Source organism: Canis lupus, chromosome 24 (genome assembly GCF_003254725.2).
Source record: "Canis lupus dingo isolate Sandy chromosome 24, ASM325472v2, whole genome shotgun sequence".
In the NCBI taxonomy this organism is placed as follows: Eukaryota; Metazoa; Chordata; class Mammalia; order Carnivora; family Canidae; genus Canis; species Canis lupus.
This window is the reverse complement of record NC_064266.1, coordinates 35,463,341-35,480,070: the sequence shown is the minus strand read 5'-3', so window position 1 is coordinate 35,480,070 and position 16,730 is coordinate 35,463,341. Positions and strand designations below refer to the sequence as shown.

General features: G+C 55.3%; 1 protein-coding gene across 2 annotated transcripts in view; it reads left to right on the top strand.

Moving 5' to 3' along the window:
• PREX1 (phosphatidylinositol-3,4,5-trisphosphate dependent Rac exchange factor 1) overlaps positions 1–14,940 on the top strand; it is a 178,667-nt gene extending 163,727 nt beyond the window's left edge. For both annotated transcript variants that reach the window (XM_025470351.3, XM_025470352.3), the window contains 11 exons: positions 1,449–1,577; positions 2,166–2,207; positions 3,274–3,494; positions 6,073–6,172; positions 7,561–7,704; positions 7,787–7,901; positions 9,512–9,578; positions 10,531–10,703; positions 12,206–12,308; positions 12,555–12,622; positions 13,253–14,940. In XM_025470351.3, the coding sequence (XP_025326136.1) occupies positions 1,449–1,577; positions 2,166–2,207; positions 3,274–3,494; positions 6,073–6,172; positions 7,561–7,704; positions 7,787–7,901; positions 9,512–9,578; positions 10,531–10,703; positions 12,206–12,308; positions 12,555–12,622; positions 13,253–13,295 (1,205 nt within the window). In that variant the 3' untranslated portion in view covers positions 13,296–14,940. The remainder of the gene's footprint in view (positions 1–1,448; positions 1,578–2,165; positions 2,208–3,273; positions 3,495–6,072; positions 6,173–7,560; positions 7,705–7,786; positions 7,902–9,511; positions 9,579–10,530; positions 10,704–12,205; positions 12,309–12,554; positions 12,623–13,252) is intronic.
• The last annotated feature ends 1,790 nt before the right edge of the window (positions 14,941–16,730 follow it).

The window sequence follows — 16,730 nt, the reverse complement described above, 5'->3', positions numbered from 1 at the left end:
TCATAAAGTGATGATTACCATGATGCTAAATCCAATGGAAGCATCAATAAAAAAAATGTCATTATACTGTCGTTAAGGACAGTTGCCTTCCCAGAGCTCTTTGTGCTTTCATGAGAGGGATCAGTGAATTAAAGAAGCATTAAGGATTTATTAGAACCAGATTGAGACTTTATTCTTGAAATGTGGAGACAAAAAGAATTGACATTTATATCCTTCCACCAGCCTTTTCTCCCATTTACCCACCATCTATGTACTCACCCCCCACTTGTCCACACACCCACACACCTACCATGCATTCACTGTCCATCCATTCATCCATCCATTGACTCATCCACATGCCCACCCTCCCACCATCCATCTACCTACCTATCTACCATCCATCTACTCACCCACTCACCTACCACTCATCCACTGTCCATCCATCCACCCACTTACTCATCCACATGCCTACCCAACTACCCACCCACCATCCATCTACCAACTCATCCACGTGCCCACCCACCCACTCGCCCACCATGCATCTGTCCATCTTCCTACTTGTCTACACACCCACCCACTACCCATCCACTTTCCATCCTTCCATCCATCCATCCATTGACCCACTCATCCATCACCACTCACCAACCCAACCACCATCCATCCATCCATCCATCCATCCAGTAATTCCCAAGAACCACCTTGTGCCAAGCCTTGTGCTGGGTGCGTGGGACCCTGAGATAAGTGTGATACTGCCCCTGACCTCAAGGAGCTCTTGGTTGCTCCTAAGTAAGAGTAGGAAGTGGTGAGGAGTGGGGGTGTCCTAGCTCCTCTGCCCCTCCTGCTGTCTCATGATCATCTGTCTCAGGGATGGGCCTCAAAAAGCAGAAATGTCAAAACTCTGAGAAACCATAAATATCTCAGAAACCTGAGACTTTGTAGCAGGAAGGAGGCCAAAGGACAGGGGCCTGTCTTTTAAATGGTCCTACTGGGGCTACGTTCAGATCCCATCTCTATTATTACCCAGTTGTGTGACTTTAGGCAAGTCTCTGTGTCAGAGCTTCCCTCTCTATATAGGGAAAAGGTTAGACTAGGTTATAACTCCTGTGCCAGCTCCACTGGTTGTGGCTATAAGGAGGTAGTACCCGAGAATTTTTCTGTGACTACGTCCAGGCTTGGGAGAAAAGGGTGCAGTGATTGGTGATGTCTACCTTGGATTGGTTACAGCTTCGAGGTGCCACAGGCTCAGACTGGCAGGAAGCAGTGCTGAACTTGATTAGCGATGCCTGCCATGAGCGTGGTTCTATGAGTCAGTAGCACACTTACTGTGGATTTGCCCACCATGGACTGTTTAATTCCCAAAAGTCCTGCCAGCATCCTTATCTGGGATTCTGAGCTTTGGAATCTGGGGATGGGACATAGGCCTTGTGCCATCATTCTTCACATTTACCTCTGTCACCTTCCCACCCCAGAGTTCAAACAGAAAGAAGAGTGCACAATCCGTGGCCGGAGCTTGATCCAGATCAGCATCCAGGAGGACCCCTGGAACCTCCCCAACTCCATCAAGACCCTGGTGGACAACATTCAGAGATACGTGGAAGGTTAGTTGGGCAGGCAAGGATGTTTTGTGGCCTTCAGTTCTTAACGTAGCACGTAGGAAGATCAGGAGTGGGTGTGTCTCCATGTCACGCATCTGTCCATGCCCAGGGGAGCAGGAAAAGTGGGTGTCCCTTTCTTGGCTGAGTGTTCTGGTCCTGGGCCTTCTATGTCCTTGACCTGGTTGCTGCTGATCCTGGGTGCCTGGGGCTTTTTGGTGGTGGGCACATGTAAACAGAGGCGGCTTACACTTGGGGTTCCACCCCTTGGATGTCTGGGGTTTCACCGCAGGGGGCGGTAGGGAGGGCCAGCTCCACTCTACCTTTTTTTTTTTTTCTTTTTTAAAGATTTTTTTTTTTTTTTTTTTTTTTAATTTGAGAGAGACCACAAGTGTGCACAAGCTAGGGGGAGAGGTAGAGGGAGAAGCAGACTCCCTGCTGAGCAAGGAGCCCAATGTGGGGCTCCATCCCAGGACTCCCAAGATCACAACCTGAGTGGAAGGCAGATGCTTAAGCAACTGAGCCGCCCAGGCACCCCTCCACTGCACCTTTTCCTGACTCCCCTCAGCCTGTCTTTTCTCTACCTTCTTCTAGACGGGAAGAACCAGCTCCTCCTGGCCTTGCTGAAATGCACAGGTGAGGGCTTTGAAGAGGCAGTGTCCGTGATTGGCACACACTGGCATGTCCAGGAGAGGCCATCTTGGCAGTGGTGTGCTTGACCGCAGTCCAGGGAGACCCCTCCTGCTGGCTGAGGTCAACTTTCCGACGGTCATTGGGGCCTGCACGGGGAAAGTAACATCACGGCCTCTAGCATCTCTACAAATGGCTTAGACCTCACTTCTTCCTCTTGTGTCCAAGGCACAAGTCTTAGGGCCCTGGAGCCCCATCTCTTGCCATCTCCTGGGCCTGGGTGGATCTTGATGAGGGCTCGGGATGGAGGGTGATGAGTAGGGCAGCTCCTTGCCTGTAGTGCCTACAGCCCAGCCTGGGACTCCCTACCCAGCAGACCGAGGGCAGGAGGGAAGAGCTGATGGTGGGGCTGGGGACAAGGGGGTGGTTGGATGTATTCTCTGTCCCTCTTCCTTTCTAGAAAGTCTTAGCCAAGGGGCAGCAAAAAAAGGATCCAGGTCAAAACTGGTCACTGGAAACCAGTTGGCAGAAGGCAGTCTTCAAAAATAATCTTTTTCCAGAAGATTGGGACCCTGTTCCACTATTGATTGAAATTGGCCAGCTCTGCAAACCGTGTCCAGAGCAGGGGCAAGGAAGGGGGGAGGGCAGGAAGGCAGAAGGTTTACTTCTCAGAAAGAGAAAATGGTAAAGTGCATTTCTTGAAACACGGAGCTTGGCAGAGCTGCTTGGCGTCATTATTCTCAGTCAAGGCTGAGAAATCCCCTAACACATGGAGTAACAGCTGAGGGTAAGGGTTTGGGGAGAGCCTGGGGAGAATGAAAAAGTGCCTTTTTTGGCGGGGGGGGCGATGCATAGGCAGATGGATCATTGAGAGAACGGAGTCTTTTGGCAAATTGGCTTGTTTTCAGAGAATTGAGTTTTTTGAGGTTGGCTTTTGTTTGCTGGGATTAATTAACTTCTGGCAAGCTGGCCCAAGAGGTGGTCTGGAGGGAGTGGTTCAGGGCCCCCGGGGTCGGGGCGGGAGCTGCTGATGGCACCCGAGCGCCCACCCGCCCTCCCGGCCTCTCCCCAGACACCGAGCTGCAGGTGCGGAGGGACACGATCTTCTGTCAGGCCCTGGTGGCCGCCGTGTGCACCTTCTCCGAGCAGCTGCTGGCGGCCCTCAGCTACCGCTACAACAACAACGGCGAGTACGAGGAGAGCAGCCGGGACGCCAGCCGCAAGTGGCTGGAGCAGGTGGCGGCCACCGGGGTCCTCCTGCACTGCCAGTCCCTGCTGTCGCCGGCTGCCGCGGTGAGTGAGGGGCTGAGGCCGGGCCTTCCGGGACGCGGTACAGGAGGGCTCTTGCCTGCTCACTGGGCCCTCACATACCTTGTCATTCCTTCAGCATGTATTGAGCACCCACTGTATGCTGTCACAGGCCCTGGGGATCCAGCAGTGAACAAAGCAGTGTCCTTGTAGTCAGGAACCATATGTCCTCGTGTGTGGGGGGTGGGACACGTGCAGACATAAATAAGTGGTGTAGACCAATGGCTGTCAACCAGGGCCGTTCTACCTCCTAGGAGACACTGTGACGTCTGGAGATATTTCAGGTTTTTGCCACCGAGGGAAGAGGTGGATGCTATTACTGGCGTAAGAATTTTGGGATGCTGCTAAGCATTCTACGCTGCACGGGATGCCCTTGCCCAAATGTCAGCAGTGCCGCCTTTGAGAACCCTCGTATATAGTGATCTAGGCTAAGGGGAGAAATGGAAGGAGGCAGGCAGGTCTGGGGTGGCAGCAGTTTGAGTTTTGATAAGGTGGCCAGTGAAGCCCTTGCTGAGAAGGTGACATCTGACTGAAAAACCAAAGGAAGGGAGGGAGGGAGCCATGAGGATACTGGGAAGGAACCTTCCAGGTAGCAGCAACAGCAGGTGCAAAGACCCTGAGGCAGGAGGTTGCCTGCAATGTCTGAGAAACAAGGTGCCCAGTGTGGCTGGAGCAGAGGGATCCAGGGGAGCCTCAGAAGGATCCTGAGGTGAGTCCTAAGAATTAACTGCCTCAGATTGTGCAGGCAGGCTGTGGTGGGGACGTTGGCTGTTGCTTTGTGTGGTTGTGAGCCCAAGGAGGGTTTTGAGTAGACGAGGGAATAGGTCTGACTTCTCCACCTAATGAGTCACCCATGCTGCTGGGTGGGGATGAGACTATAGAAGGGCAAGAGTGGACGCTGGGAGGTCGGAGAGCAGGCTTTTGTAATAATCAGGCAAATTCCCTGGTGCGAGTAGCATCTCACTTAATCCTCATAGTGACCCTGAGGTAGGTCCTTCACCACCCACATTTCAAGGATGAAAACACTGAGGCCCAGGGAGCCAGATTTGAACCCTGGGAGTTTGACTTCGGGCCTAGTAACCCCTCGGGTGTGCCCTGCTTTCTCTGTATCCCTCTTTTATCTTTGCCTGCCCTGTCCATCCACTCTCAGGGCTCAGCATCCAGGTGTGTTCCTCTGCCAGCCCCAGGGAGGCAGAGCCAAGGCCTCAGCCTTTGGGGATGCTGGTGCCCAGAGCCGAGGTGCCCCAGAAATGCAGCTGCGGTGGCACTTGCTCTGTGCTGTTTGCTCCTCCACCGTGCCTGCCCTTGGCCGGAGCATCCCCCACCGCTGCAGCTCTGTCCCAGGGACCCTGGAAGCCACGGCTGCCGGCCGATGGGGAAGTGTGGCCGTGGCGCGCCCTCTGCTGGCCAGTGTCGCATGCGGGTGTCTGCCTGGCAGGAGACCTGCTGTCATTTGGGGCCCCCGGAAGGCAGCTGAACCCCCAGCCCTTGCTTTCTCCTCTCAGATGAGGACTTGGGGCCTTGTGCATTAATTCGTTAATCACCATGATGTGCCAGGCTCTGAGCTGAAGGCTGCGGCTCCGAAGCTCACTTTCTAGTGGGGAAAGCAGCTCGAGAAGAGGGCATGGAGGAGGGTGTGGGGATAGAAAGAAGGAGTTCTTCAGAAGATAAAGAAGCCACCGAGTTTCCTTGGGTTCAGTGCTCAGAGCCAGCTTCTCTGAGGAGGGGACATTTGAGCTGAGACCTGGGTAGCCAGACAGCCAGCAGGGTGAATGGTCTGAGGAAGAGTATGCTGGGCAGAGGGAATAGCATGTGCAAAGGCTCTGAGCAGAGGCCAGTGTGGCCAGAAGGTAGCAGGCTGGGAGGATTTGAGGGATCAGGTTGGCCATGTCTGTAGGGCTTGGGACTATTCTGGGAGCAGAGGGAGGGTGCAGAGGCTTTGAGGCAGCTGAGAAATAGAATTAAAATTAAGTTTTTGGAAGATAACTTGTAGTCACAGGGGAACCTAGGCCCAGGAGGCCCTCGGCTACCCTGCTCTCCCTGCACCTCTGAGGTCATCCCTGTCTGCCCTGTGCTCGGGGGCAAGGTTGGCAGAAGGAGCCTGACAGAGAGGCAGGTGTGGTCCTTGTACTGGGTGGAGGAGGTTGGGGGGCCGGTCAGGGGAAGGTTTGGGTGGCTGAGCGGGCAAGACTGAGCGATGGTCCATATAGGGGGAGGGGAGAGATGCTGAGAGGTCCTTAAAGGTTTAGGGCTTGGGCACCTGGGCCCATGCACTTTATTGAAATGGGCTCTATTGGAGGAGGGTAAGCAGGAAAGTGGGGACTTGTTGGGTGTGTTAGGTTTGAAAGGGCTAGGATGGACTGGTGCACACTAGAACAGAGATCGTTCTGACCTTGGGAGGTACAGGGTAATCCACGAGCAAGTGCAACTTCACATTGAGCCCTGGACAGCCCAGCACAGGACCTTGTGCCTGGTGTGTTGACTAGGGTCAAATCACAGAATCTTGAAGTGCAGTCCTGGGCGAGGGGTGGCATCTGAGACTCCTGTACCCTTTCTCCTGCAGAAGGAGGAACGGACCATGCTGGAGGACCTCTGGGTGACCCTGTCAGAGCTGGACAATGTCAGCTTTTCCTTCAAGCAGCTGGATGAGAACTACGTGGCCAGTGAGTGCTGCTTACCACCCCCACCATGAGAGTTGGCTTTCTGGGACGGAGGGGACTGGTCTGGGGCCACCCTGCCACCAGGTCAGCTGCCCAAGTTTGAACCGGGATTTAGCACTTTCAAACCTCTTGCTTCCAACATGAGTCTCGAAGCTGAACCTTGGGGCACATATGGAAAAGAGGGGTTTCTTTTTGTATAAGCCCAGCTATCTCCAACAGCTCTTAAAAGGGAAGAGCCAGTACCCAATTCTTAAAGTTCTACCCTAGAGAAGTCCTTTGGAGTGAAGATTTCTTAAGATTTCTTAAGGGTTTATCCATAATTTTCTTCCTTTCTGTTTCCCTCTCTCTGCTCCCACATACTTTCACCTGCTTACCCTCCTATCTATCTCCCCATCCATTAATCCGTCCATCCCATCTACTTCTATCCATCCATCCTACCTACTTGTATCCATTCATCTGTTCATCCATCCATCCATCCATTGATCCCATCTACTTCTATCTATCCATCCTACCTATATTTATCCATCCATCTGTTCATCCATCTGTCCATCCATTGATTCCATCTCCTTCCTTCCTTCCTTCCTTCCTTCCTTCCTTCCTTCCTTCCTTCCTTCCTTCCTTCCTTCCTTCCTTCCTTCCATCCTATCTACTTATATCCATCTATCCATCCATCCTCCATGAACCAATTTCCACCTCCTTGGGGGGTGATATCCTGTTCAGAATGCACAGACTAGAGTCTAGAGGGACAACAGGTGTCTTCTCGGGTACCAGTTGAAATTGATCGGCGGTGGCTGCCTGTCTATAGGGAGAGCTGGGCTCAGGGGCAACTATTGACTGGTTAGTGATTTTTGCTGTGGGTGCAAGATGGGGTGGGAGTGCCATAATTTTGCCACCCTTGCCATAAGCTCTTCCTTATGAGTATAAAGATGCAGGTCCTATTTGAGGACAGCTTTTGCCAGGTAGAGGCCCTGGGTTACCAGATGAGGGGTAGTTCTGAATTTGGTAAAGCTCTGAACACAACTCCCCAGTGGGGCAAAATCAGTGCCTGGCCTAAGAAGGAAGTAGTGGAAACTGGGACCCATGGAAGGAGGTGAAAAGTCAGGCTGCTGTCCTGAGGGAGGACGGGGCTGGGAGGCCAGCCCAGTGGGTGGGAGGGCAGGGGTGTCTGCCCAGCGCTCTGGTGTGGGCAGACAAGGAAGTCCCAGGATGCCTCTCTGAAGGTGGGAGGCAAGGGGTTCTGAGGCTACTCTTTGAGGTGGTGAGAACAGGGAGGTCCTGGACGCCACTCTGGAGGTCTGAAGGTAGGGGTGAAGCTGCCCTAGTGAAGGGTGAGGGGGACTCCCCTCGGGCCTAGGTGGTGAGCCGCCCTGCCCCACCGTATCCTCCCACAGACACCAACGTCTTCTACCACATTGAGGGCAGCCGGCAGGCCCTGAAGGTTGTCTTCTACCTCGACAGCTACCACTTCTCCAAGCTGCCCTCCCGCTTGGAGGGCGGAGCCAGTCTCAGGCTGCACACTGTGCTCTTCACGAAAGGTGAGCTCTGGGGTCCCTGGGCATAGCTGCGGCCTCTGAGCGCACTGGGACCCAAACGCCTGCCCTCCCCCTTCCTCCGTAGCTCTGGAGAATGTGGAGGGGCCACCTCCTACAAGCAGCCAGGCGGCGGAAGACTTGCAGCAGGAGATTAACACCCAGTCTCTGGAGAAGGTTCAGCAGTATTACCGCAAACTCAGGTAAGGGCTTGGGCCGCATGCTGGGGACAGGAGTCTGGGCCCGGCCATGGCAGGGTGGACGTCAGCACGTAAGGCCCCAGATGGGCCCCCGGTGCGGCCTCAGCCTTTTCTTAAGCACCTGCTCTCTGCCAGGCCCTCTGTGAACATGGGCTCTTCAAATTCTCCCAGTCACTGTATGCCAATCTAACCCACTTTACAGATGAGAAAACGGAGGCCCCAAGAGCCTACCCAGCTTGCCCAAGGTCACACAGGTAGACAGTGGCTGAACTGAGCTTTGAACTGGGTCTGTTTCATCTCAATGCAGATTTTTCCAATTGAGAGGAGCTGCCTGTTTCATTCTATGTGGGGGATAGGAGCTGGGACAAGGGGCCTGGGATTCTTGACCCTGGGAGTCCGGGGGAAAGGGGTGGTCCTAAGGGCCTTGGCCCTGCCCAGAAGAGAACCCCCAGGGAGAAGTGGAGAGCAGGGGGCATCTCTGCCCAAAGGAGGCTCCAGGCCCAGGGAGGCAGCTCCCACTCCCACCACTCAGCCCAGCTCCCTCCTGCTCCTGCTTTACTTCTTCCTTTGTGGAAAGAGGCTGAAAGTCAGATCAGGGGTTTGGGGTATGGGTAAGGGCTTTCCTGTCTTGGGGCCTGGTTTTACCATTTGGAAATGGGAGGATGATGCTTTCATTCATCTGTTCAGGGAAACTATCCAGCTGTCGTTAAAACTGGTATCTTCTGGATCGACCCATGCCATCAATCCACCTTTGGCATTTGCTGAATATTTTAAATATTGCCTCTGAGAGCATCCACTCATCCATCCCTCCCTTATTCAGCACACGTTAAGGGAGAGCTCCTGGGGCCAGGCTCTGTTCTGGATGCTTGCTTGGGAGTTAGCAGTGGCCAAAGCCTCTGCTTCACGGAGTGCAGATTCTAGAGCAGCAGTCGCCCTGCTTTGTCAATAAAGTTTTTTTTTTAAAGATTTTATTCATTTATTCATGAGAGAGAGAAAGAGGCAGGCTCCCTGTGGGGGGCCCAATGTGGGACCTGATCCCAGGACCCTAGGGTCACAACCTGAGCCAAAGGCAGATGCTCAACCACTGAGCCACCCAGGTGCCCCTGTCAGTAAAGTTTTATTAGCATGCAGCCACGTTCACTTGTGTATGTACTGTCTGAGGCTGCTTTTGTGCTACAGCAGCAGAGCTGAGTAGCATCTTGAGAGAGACAATCTGGTCTGTGCAACGTGAACACTGTTTTATCCTTTACAGAAAAACATTGGCCAAGCCCTACTTTCAGAGGGGGAGATGAGCAATAAGCCAGTCAACAAAGACCATTGTAGCATGTCAAGTGGTGACAGGGGCTCAGAGCAGAGAGTCAGTGGGACAAGAGGATAGATGTCGTGGAGGTGGGGTGCTGATTCTGACAGCAGGCAGGGAGAGGTGCTTTGAGGAGTGCCTGGCGGGGAGTGCCCAGGAGCCCACTTGTTACCCTGCTCCCTGCCCTTCCACTGTTAGAGGACCAGGTGTCTGTGGACGGGGAGAGCAGTGCGAGGTGTTCTCAGTGCGAGTAGTTGGCGGGGGGCAGAGAGGCAGAGCCCCCACCCTCACCCCATCTCTCTCTCTCTCTCAGGGCATTTTATCTGGAACGGTCTAACCTGCCCACGGATGCCAGCACCACAGCAGTGAAGATAGACCAGGTGTGCCCCCCCCTTCCCTCAGCCGGCAGCGGAGCTTGGGCAGCGCTGGGGACTGTGGGAGTCAGGATGCTGCAGATGGGATCCAGGGGTCCCGCCCCAGCCAGGATCCTGGCAGAGCTGCCTCTGAGGCCTCTGTAGCGCCTCCTCCAGGAGCATCCCTCCTGGGACAACTCCGTCCCCATTCTAGGAATTCCAGCTGCTTCCCCATGTGCGTTGGAATTCCCAAGATGGTTTCCCCCTGCTGGCACCTGCCCACCTGTGCCCTCCTCTCCATCATTTACCCGAGCGTGTCTCTGAAGCAGCCGCCCACATGTGACGTCTGATTGGAACTTATTGCCAACATTTTAAAATCAACAAGCTTTCCGATGAGATGGAGGCCTCTAGCTTCCCTGGAGAATCAGAGGGCTCTGGCCGTCCGGGGGCCGCATTCCCATGTGTCAGTTGGCTCTCCAAGGGCCTGTGCTCCAGGCTCAGACAGGCCTGGAATGTGCTTCTGGGGTACTGGCCTCGGGGCTGGAGGCTGGGGGCTCCCAGAGAAGTGGTGGGCACGGCCCTTTGGGAGTCGGTAGTCTGGCCGGCAGGACAGTCCGATGACACAGAAACTAGGGGCAGAGCGCCATTTAGTGCCTGCACAGGAGATTGAGAACAGCTGGAGGCACAGGGAAGGCTCTTCCCGGGAGGGTGCCGTTGGGAGAGGACAGGAGGGGGCACTTGGCTCAGGTTAGCTGGGGGCACGCGGCGGCAGGTGGAAGGTTAGGCTGAAATTCAGCGTAAACCGAATGCCAGCTTGCGGGTCAGTGGGAGCCACCGATGGTCCTTGAGCGGGGATCGTGGAAGGTTAAGCGGGCTGTGCCCCCGGGAGAGGGGAGCCAGGGGGACAGCGGCAGGGGAGGGAGATGGGGCGGGGCGGGGGCCTCCTCCAGGGGCCCTGATGTGTGCCTGTGCCTCGCAGCTGATCCGCCCCATCAACGCCCTGGACGAGCTCTGCCGCCTTATGAAGTCCTTCGTCCACCCCAAACCTGGCACCAGTGGGAACTTGGGTGCCGGCCTCATCCCCATCTCCTCTGAGCTCTGCTACCGCCTGGGCGCTTGTCAGATCGCCATGTGTGGCACGGGCATGCAGAGGTGAGCTGCGGTGACCCCAGAGTCAGGGCAGGCAGGGCCCCAGGGGCTTCCACGAAGTTCGGGGGTGCAGGACAAGGAGGCAGGTGGCCCTGCCTGTTGAGCCCGGTGGTGGCCTTGGCCCTCTCTCGGCCTCTGGCCTCTGCTGGGGAAGTGGGGCTGCAGGGGTAGGCAGCCCTAGGAGGGCTGCGGAACCCTCTGGAGCGAAGTCCGGGTTGGTGCAAACGCCAATCTGCATGGTTGTGCTTGAACATCCCTGCAGCCTCAACCGGCTCCTGTCTCCGGGGACAGAACTGGCCTTCATGGCCCACTGGACACTCCGCTTTCTGCCCTTTGTCCCTGCTGCTCATTCCTGGGGTGGGGTAGGAGTCACCTTCTCCAGCGGGCCTTCCCTCTTTAAAGGGCACCCTCTCCCCAGCACCACCGCCCTCCCCTCCCCTTCTCCTCAGCAGCCCTACCACCGTGCCACACACGAGGTACTTTACTTGTGTATTCATTTATTCTTGGGTGACCAAGTGTCAGCTCTGTGAGGGCAGGTACTTGTTTTATTTCTCTGCCATACCCTGGCACTGAACAGCACCTGGCATACAGCAGGTGCTCAATAAATGCTTGTTGAGAATGCTTTTCTTGAGGATACGAGGCACCATTGTTAATGGATTAACTCATTTCTTCTTTATAGCAAGCCACTGTGGCATGGCCTATGCCAGGGCTTCTCAGGCCAGGGCAGTTTTGCTCCGCAGGGGACATTTGGCAATGTCTGGAGAGGTTTTTGATTGTCACAGATGAGGAGAGGAGGATGATGTTGGCATCTAGTAGTCAGAGGCCAGGGATGCTGCTAAATATCCTACAAAGCACAGGTCAGGCCCCCTGCCCGCCCCCCTCCCCCCCGCCCTGGTCCAGGTCCAGAGGTCAGTAGTTTCCTGGTAACAGTCTATCCCTGTCTTGGGTTGAGGAGCCTAAGGCCTGGGGAGGGCAGCTTACCTGCTGAGGGTCACAGAAGTAATTATGTGGCTGAGACTTGAATCCTAGAGGTTGGGCTGCAGAGCCCATGTTTTAGAATTGTTCAGAACAGATGGGAGAGGTGAATAGACGTGTCCATGTCAAGCCCTGTTGACAAGTTGTGAGGCATTAAGGGAGTCACTTCATTTATTCCTTCAACATCTGCTTACTGAGCACCCTTTCCGAGCTGGCCCTTTGGGAGTAACACCACAAAACAGGCGAGGGAAAGCTCCTGTGCTGTGCTGACGTATTAAGGGGTGCACAGAGTAAAGCAGTAAAACACCTACTGTGTGCAGGAGTGCTGGCTGCCAGGAGGAAGGATGGGCAGATGTCGGGGGTGGACAGGAGGGAGAGGGTGGTGGTGGTGGGGCTCTCAGGGAGAAGATGCCTGATGGGGAGGGAGCTAGTGCAGCGGTTATCTGGGGGCAGGAGGGGCAGTTCCCAGGGGAGAGGGCAGGGCATGAGGCCTGCCGGCAGCCACAGCCCCGCCCACCCCTCCCCTGCAGGAGCACCCTGAGTGTCTCCCTGGAGCAGGCGGCTATCTTGGCGCGGAGCCACGGGCTGCTGCCCAAGTGCATCATGCAGGCCACGGACATCATGCGGAAGCAGGTGAGGTGGCCCCACCCACCAGGTGGGCGGAGGGCAGGGTGGGTTCTTGGGGTGGGATGCAGGGCCATCAGTGGCCCCCAGCCCCTGACTCGGGCCTCCTCCCCATCTGGTGAGGCCCCAGATTTCAGCTTCTGGGGCCTCCAATGACTCCCCTCAATACCCCTCCTGCCTTCCACCTACATCCATACGCTTCCTCCCTGAACTCTGCAAAGGCAGGTCCCAGGCCTCATGGTTCTTTCTTCCCAGGGCCCCAGGGTGGAGATTCTGGCCAAAAACCTCCGAGTCAAGGATCAGATGCCCCAGGGTGCACCGCGGTGAGTGGCTGCTCCCCCAGCCCCCGGAAGGCCAGGACCTGCGCGTGGCATGCAATCCCCGCCTCACCCCCAGCAGCCCCCATGGTGTTCCCATGGGGGCCTCACCTCTCATTTATGGGGACCCACTTTGAAGAGTGACGAATCCCACTCCAGGCATTGTTCTTATTTCTTTACCCAACAAGAACCCTGGGGCATTCTCTCCAGGTGGCAGGTGGGGACACCGAGGCACAGAGAGGTGAAGTATCTTGTCCCAGGTCATAGAGCTCGCAGCTGTCCGTGGGGTGCTGGAGAGGCCCCCGGGATCTCTTACTTGAAGAAAACTTGAGGGGGCAGAGTGCTGTGTCTAGTTTGCTATTGTCGTGGAAAATGCATTACCACCCCCGCCCCCATACACACACCCCCGAGCACGGATTCTAACGCCCAAACACACACGTGCAGACGTGCCTGTGTTCACAGTCTGCCAGTCTGGGGAGGGCCAGGCGGCTGCGGGAAAGCGGGAGCAGCCTGGATGTTTCTCCCCACCGCGCATCTTTTTATACCTGTTGAGTTTTATATTCTGGGCAGGGATTATGTGTTCAGGAAAACAGCCTGCCCGGCCATTCCTCATCCTCTTCGCACCCTCTTCCCCAGGCTTTACCGCCTCTGCCAGCCGCCGGTGGATGGAGACCTCTAAACGTGGGGACGGATGCCCGGTGCTCAGCTGCATCCTCTGGAGCTGGGCTTTGGCGGGGCACGGGGGGCCACGCTGGCCTTCACCAGAGCTCGCCGGGACTCCTTCCCGCTCTGGGATCTGCCAGGCATCTCCATCACCTCCTGCGAAGACAAGTGGTGTCCCCGCTCTCGGATGAGCTGGCCCATTGGCCCCGGGCCGGCACATTCTCGACCCTTCGGCCAGAAGCCCGAGGGGTGCCGTAAACCCACAGAGCTAGCTGATGGGTGCAGCCAGGACCTGGGCTCCTGCCCACAAGTCCCTGGGACACGGGAGAAGTCACGGGCGCTGTAGCTGGAGGCCTGCAGACCCAGTTGCCTCAGGATGGCTCAACCTGCACTTTTAAAACCCCTGCTTTCCTTCTAAATCCACATTCCAGGTGACACATGAGTCTCCTCCTCCCCCCCCCCCCCCTTAGCTTCCACTTCACCCCTAACCCTGTACTAACCTGCTCGGTGGACTCAGAAGAGCCGGGCCTCTGCCAAGAAAGAGGGACAGGGCACAAGCCCTGTCACCAAGAGGAAACCTGAAAGCCACACCAGCTTCCTACATGACTGCCATCGGAACTTTGAGCCATCAGCCCTGGGTGCGAGATTTGCTCTGACTTTATTTATATGGTGTGAAATCTCTATGGTTTATTTTGGGGTTTTTATGTTGTTGGTGTTGTCGAGATTTTTTTTTTTCTCTCTGGGTTGTGTGATTATATATTTGACATTTTAAATTTCAAAGAAAGATATATTGTCTAACAGGGGACCAACATAAGGTAGCACTGATGACTTTTCCCATCTACTAAAAAAAAAAGAGAGAAACTAAATTATTGAAAATTCAAAAATGTCAGTATTTCATCTTTTTTTAATATTAGGGTCTTAAGGTATCACTTACAGGTATTGACTACAATTCTTTTTCCCACCCACCTCAGTTCTCCAGCAGCTGGTCAGTGTTAGCATGAATTCCTCTGCTCTCTTTGAATCCGGGGCTGCAAGGATTTGAGCGGCAGTGGGACCAGGGCTGGGGGCTGGAGGGGGTTGAACCACCTACCCAAGGTGCTGTCCCGCACAGGTGTCTGTCCTGCAGCTAGGAGGACCACTGGGAAACATGGGGAGGTGGCTTCTGTAACTTATTTTTTTTGATATTAGCTCAGAGCAGGGCATTTGGGACTTCTCAGCCAGCGGGAGAGACAGGAAGCCAACCTGCCCACCTCCTGGCCACAGGGACCCACCCTGGGGTCCCCTCTAGCTTCTGTATGCCAGCAGGGAAGCCTCCTAGCTGAGGTAGCAGGGAGGGGAAGTCTTTCTTGTCTGTGGCTGAGGTCGGGAATGGGTTACCCACTGTCCCTGAGGCTTGAAGCCACCAGCGTCTTGGCTCTCTGGGCCTCCAGAGGGCCACGCTCCCCCTCTTGCCACTGTGGCCTAGGTTGCAAGAGGTGGCTCCTTGCTGGACACAGGTGACATGGATACAAATGATGTGCTTTAGCCCCCTGGTGGGAAACAGAGAGGGCCCCCCTGGGGGCAAGGGCCTTGTGCACTGGTTTACTTTAAAATGTACAGATCTTCTCATTAAATTCATGATAGATTTTTTATTATTATTAAAAGTCAGTTTATAATACAAAGATCCTGATCTGTGGAGGGTTCCTTTGGGGGGCTGACCCCGGTGGTGTGGGGCGGCCAGCGTCACGTGTGGGGGTGAGCTCGTGCTCTGAAGGCTGCGCCGGGGACGGACCCGGTTCCCATCGATCCTGACCTAGTCCCTGGGCCAGCACGTCTGCGGTGACGTTACCAGTCTGAACCCGTTTCCTGCCCTAAAATGGGGGCGGCATATGTGTCCTCTTGCAGGGGGAGAGAGGTGAGGACTACCCGGGATTGCACGGTGGGCCTGAGCCTCCCGCGTGCCAGGGAAATAACGGTCTTCACATTGCGTTCGCCTCGAGTTTCCATTCTGAGCTCCCATTTCACCACAGTGGTGGAAAATGGGATCATTTTTCCAGGCGTTCCTTGCCTCCTCGGTGTCATGCTTGGCCTCCCACTCTTACGTGTGCCGGAGGGCCAGGGCATGTCCAAGCGATGCCGATGCCGCCGAGCTGCCCTCCGCTCCAGCCTGCAAGGCCCACTGGGGTCTGGGATCTGGGACCGAGTGGGGGTGGAACTCTCACCACGGGCTGATTTCCGGCCAGAGTCCAGGCTGCCGCCGGCGGATCAATCAGGACAGACGACGCACACCTGGACTTGGACTCAGGCGCTGAAGGCTTTCACCTGCCCGTGCCCGGGTCAGCCTTTGGGGCTCCCTGGGTCTATCCGCCCAGGAGGGGAATCTCATTCCCTGGGCCGGATTTGAGCTGCAGGCCTGTTTTGCTGGGCTTGCCCTCTTCCCTCCTTCCCTCTGGCAGACCCTGACGTCTATGAAAGGCTCCCTCCGGGTCCTCCCTCCTCTTGAAGCCTGCCGCCCTTGGGAGCCCCCTGAGCCATGATGTCTCCACCCACTCGTGCCTTTCAAACCAGCACTTCTTTTAGTCTCCTCTTTCCAAGCTAACCTGTTCCAGAACTCCGACTCTCAAGGCCCAGATTGGGTCCTTCCCAGAGAGAGCGATCCTGGTGTCTTTCAATTACAGGTTTCAAAGACTCCATCTCACTGTACAAATAGCTGAGAGTGAATCCTGGTGGGATTTGAGGCACAGCAATGGGCTGATTGTTTGGAATTACCCGAGGCTCGTGCCTGGATCCAGGGAAGGATCCTCAGAGAGGAGACCTGTCACCTCAGTCTGTATTTGGGGTCAACAGGGAGGATTCTATGCCTTTCTTCAGGCAGGCTCTTGTATGGGAAGCAGCAAAGTCTGCTTGTTCTGTACCTGGGCACCGGAAACGAGAAAAGTGAAATCTCAGATAGTGATTTGGTTTGGAGCTGAGAGGTAGGGTCTCTGTGGCCTTGAGCAAGTCACATCCCTCCTCAGACACAGACACAGAGCTTTGTCTGCATAAGTGAGGGGGTGGGGGGAAGCCCAGGACCAGCTTTGGGCTCAGGAAGGCCTTTCTCACTGTACAAGATGAAACACAAAGTGCTACCCGGAGTGAGGGGGCATGTTATGTCAAACTGGTGGCCTGCAGGTTGAAACTTGGAAATAGATATGGGTTTTGTTTTGTTTTTTCCCAATATGGTATTTTCATAATTTTGAATTAGACACTTGACAATCAGCAGATTTCACTTCCAAATTCTGATTTGTTTCTAGTGAAAATTCAGAAGTTCTGGTCCTACTGCCCAACATTGCTGCCTGGCTATGGCGGCTGTGGTTGAGGAGGGCCACCACCTTTGGGCAAGGTGCCGGCTCTCCTGTCCTCTGCAGCCCCACCTGGCCCAGCACAGCCCCTTACCTGACCTTCTCGTCTCTGGGCTGGACTTGCTCAGGCA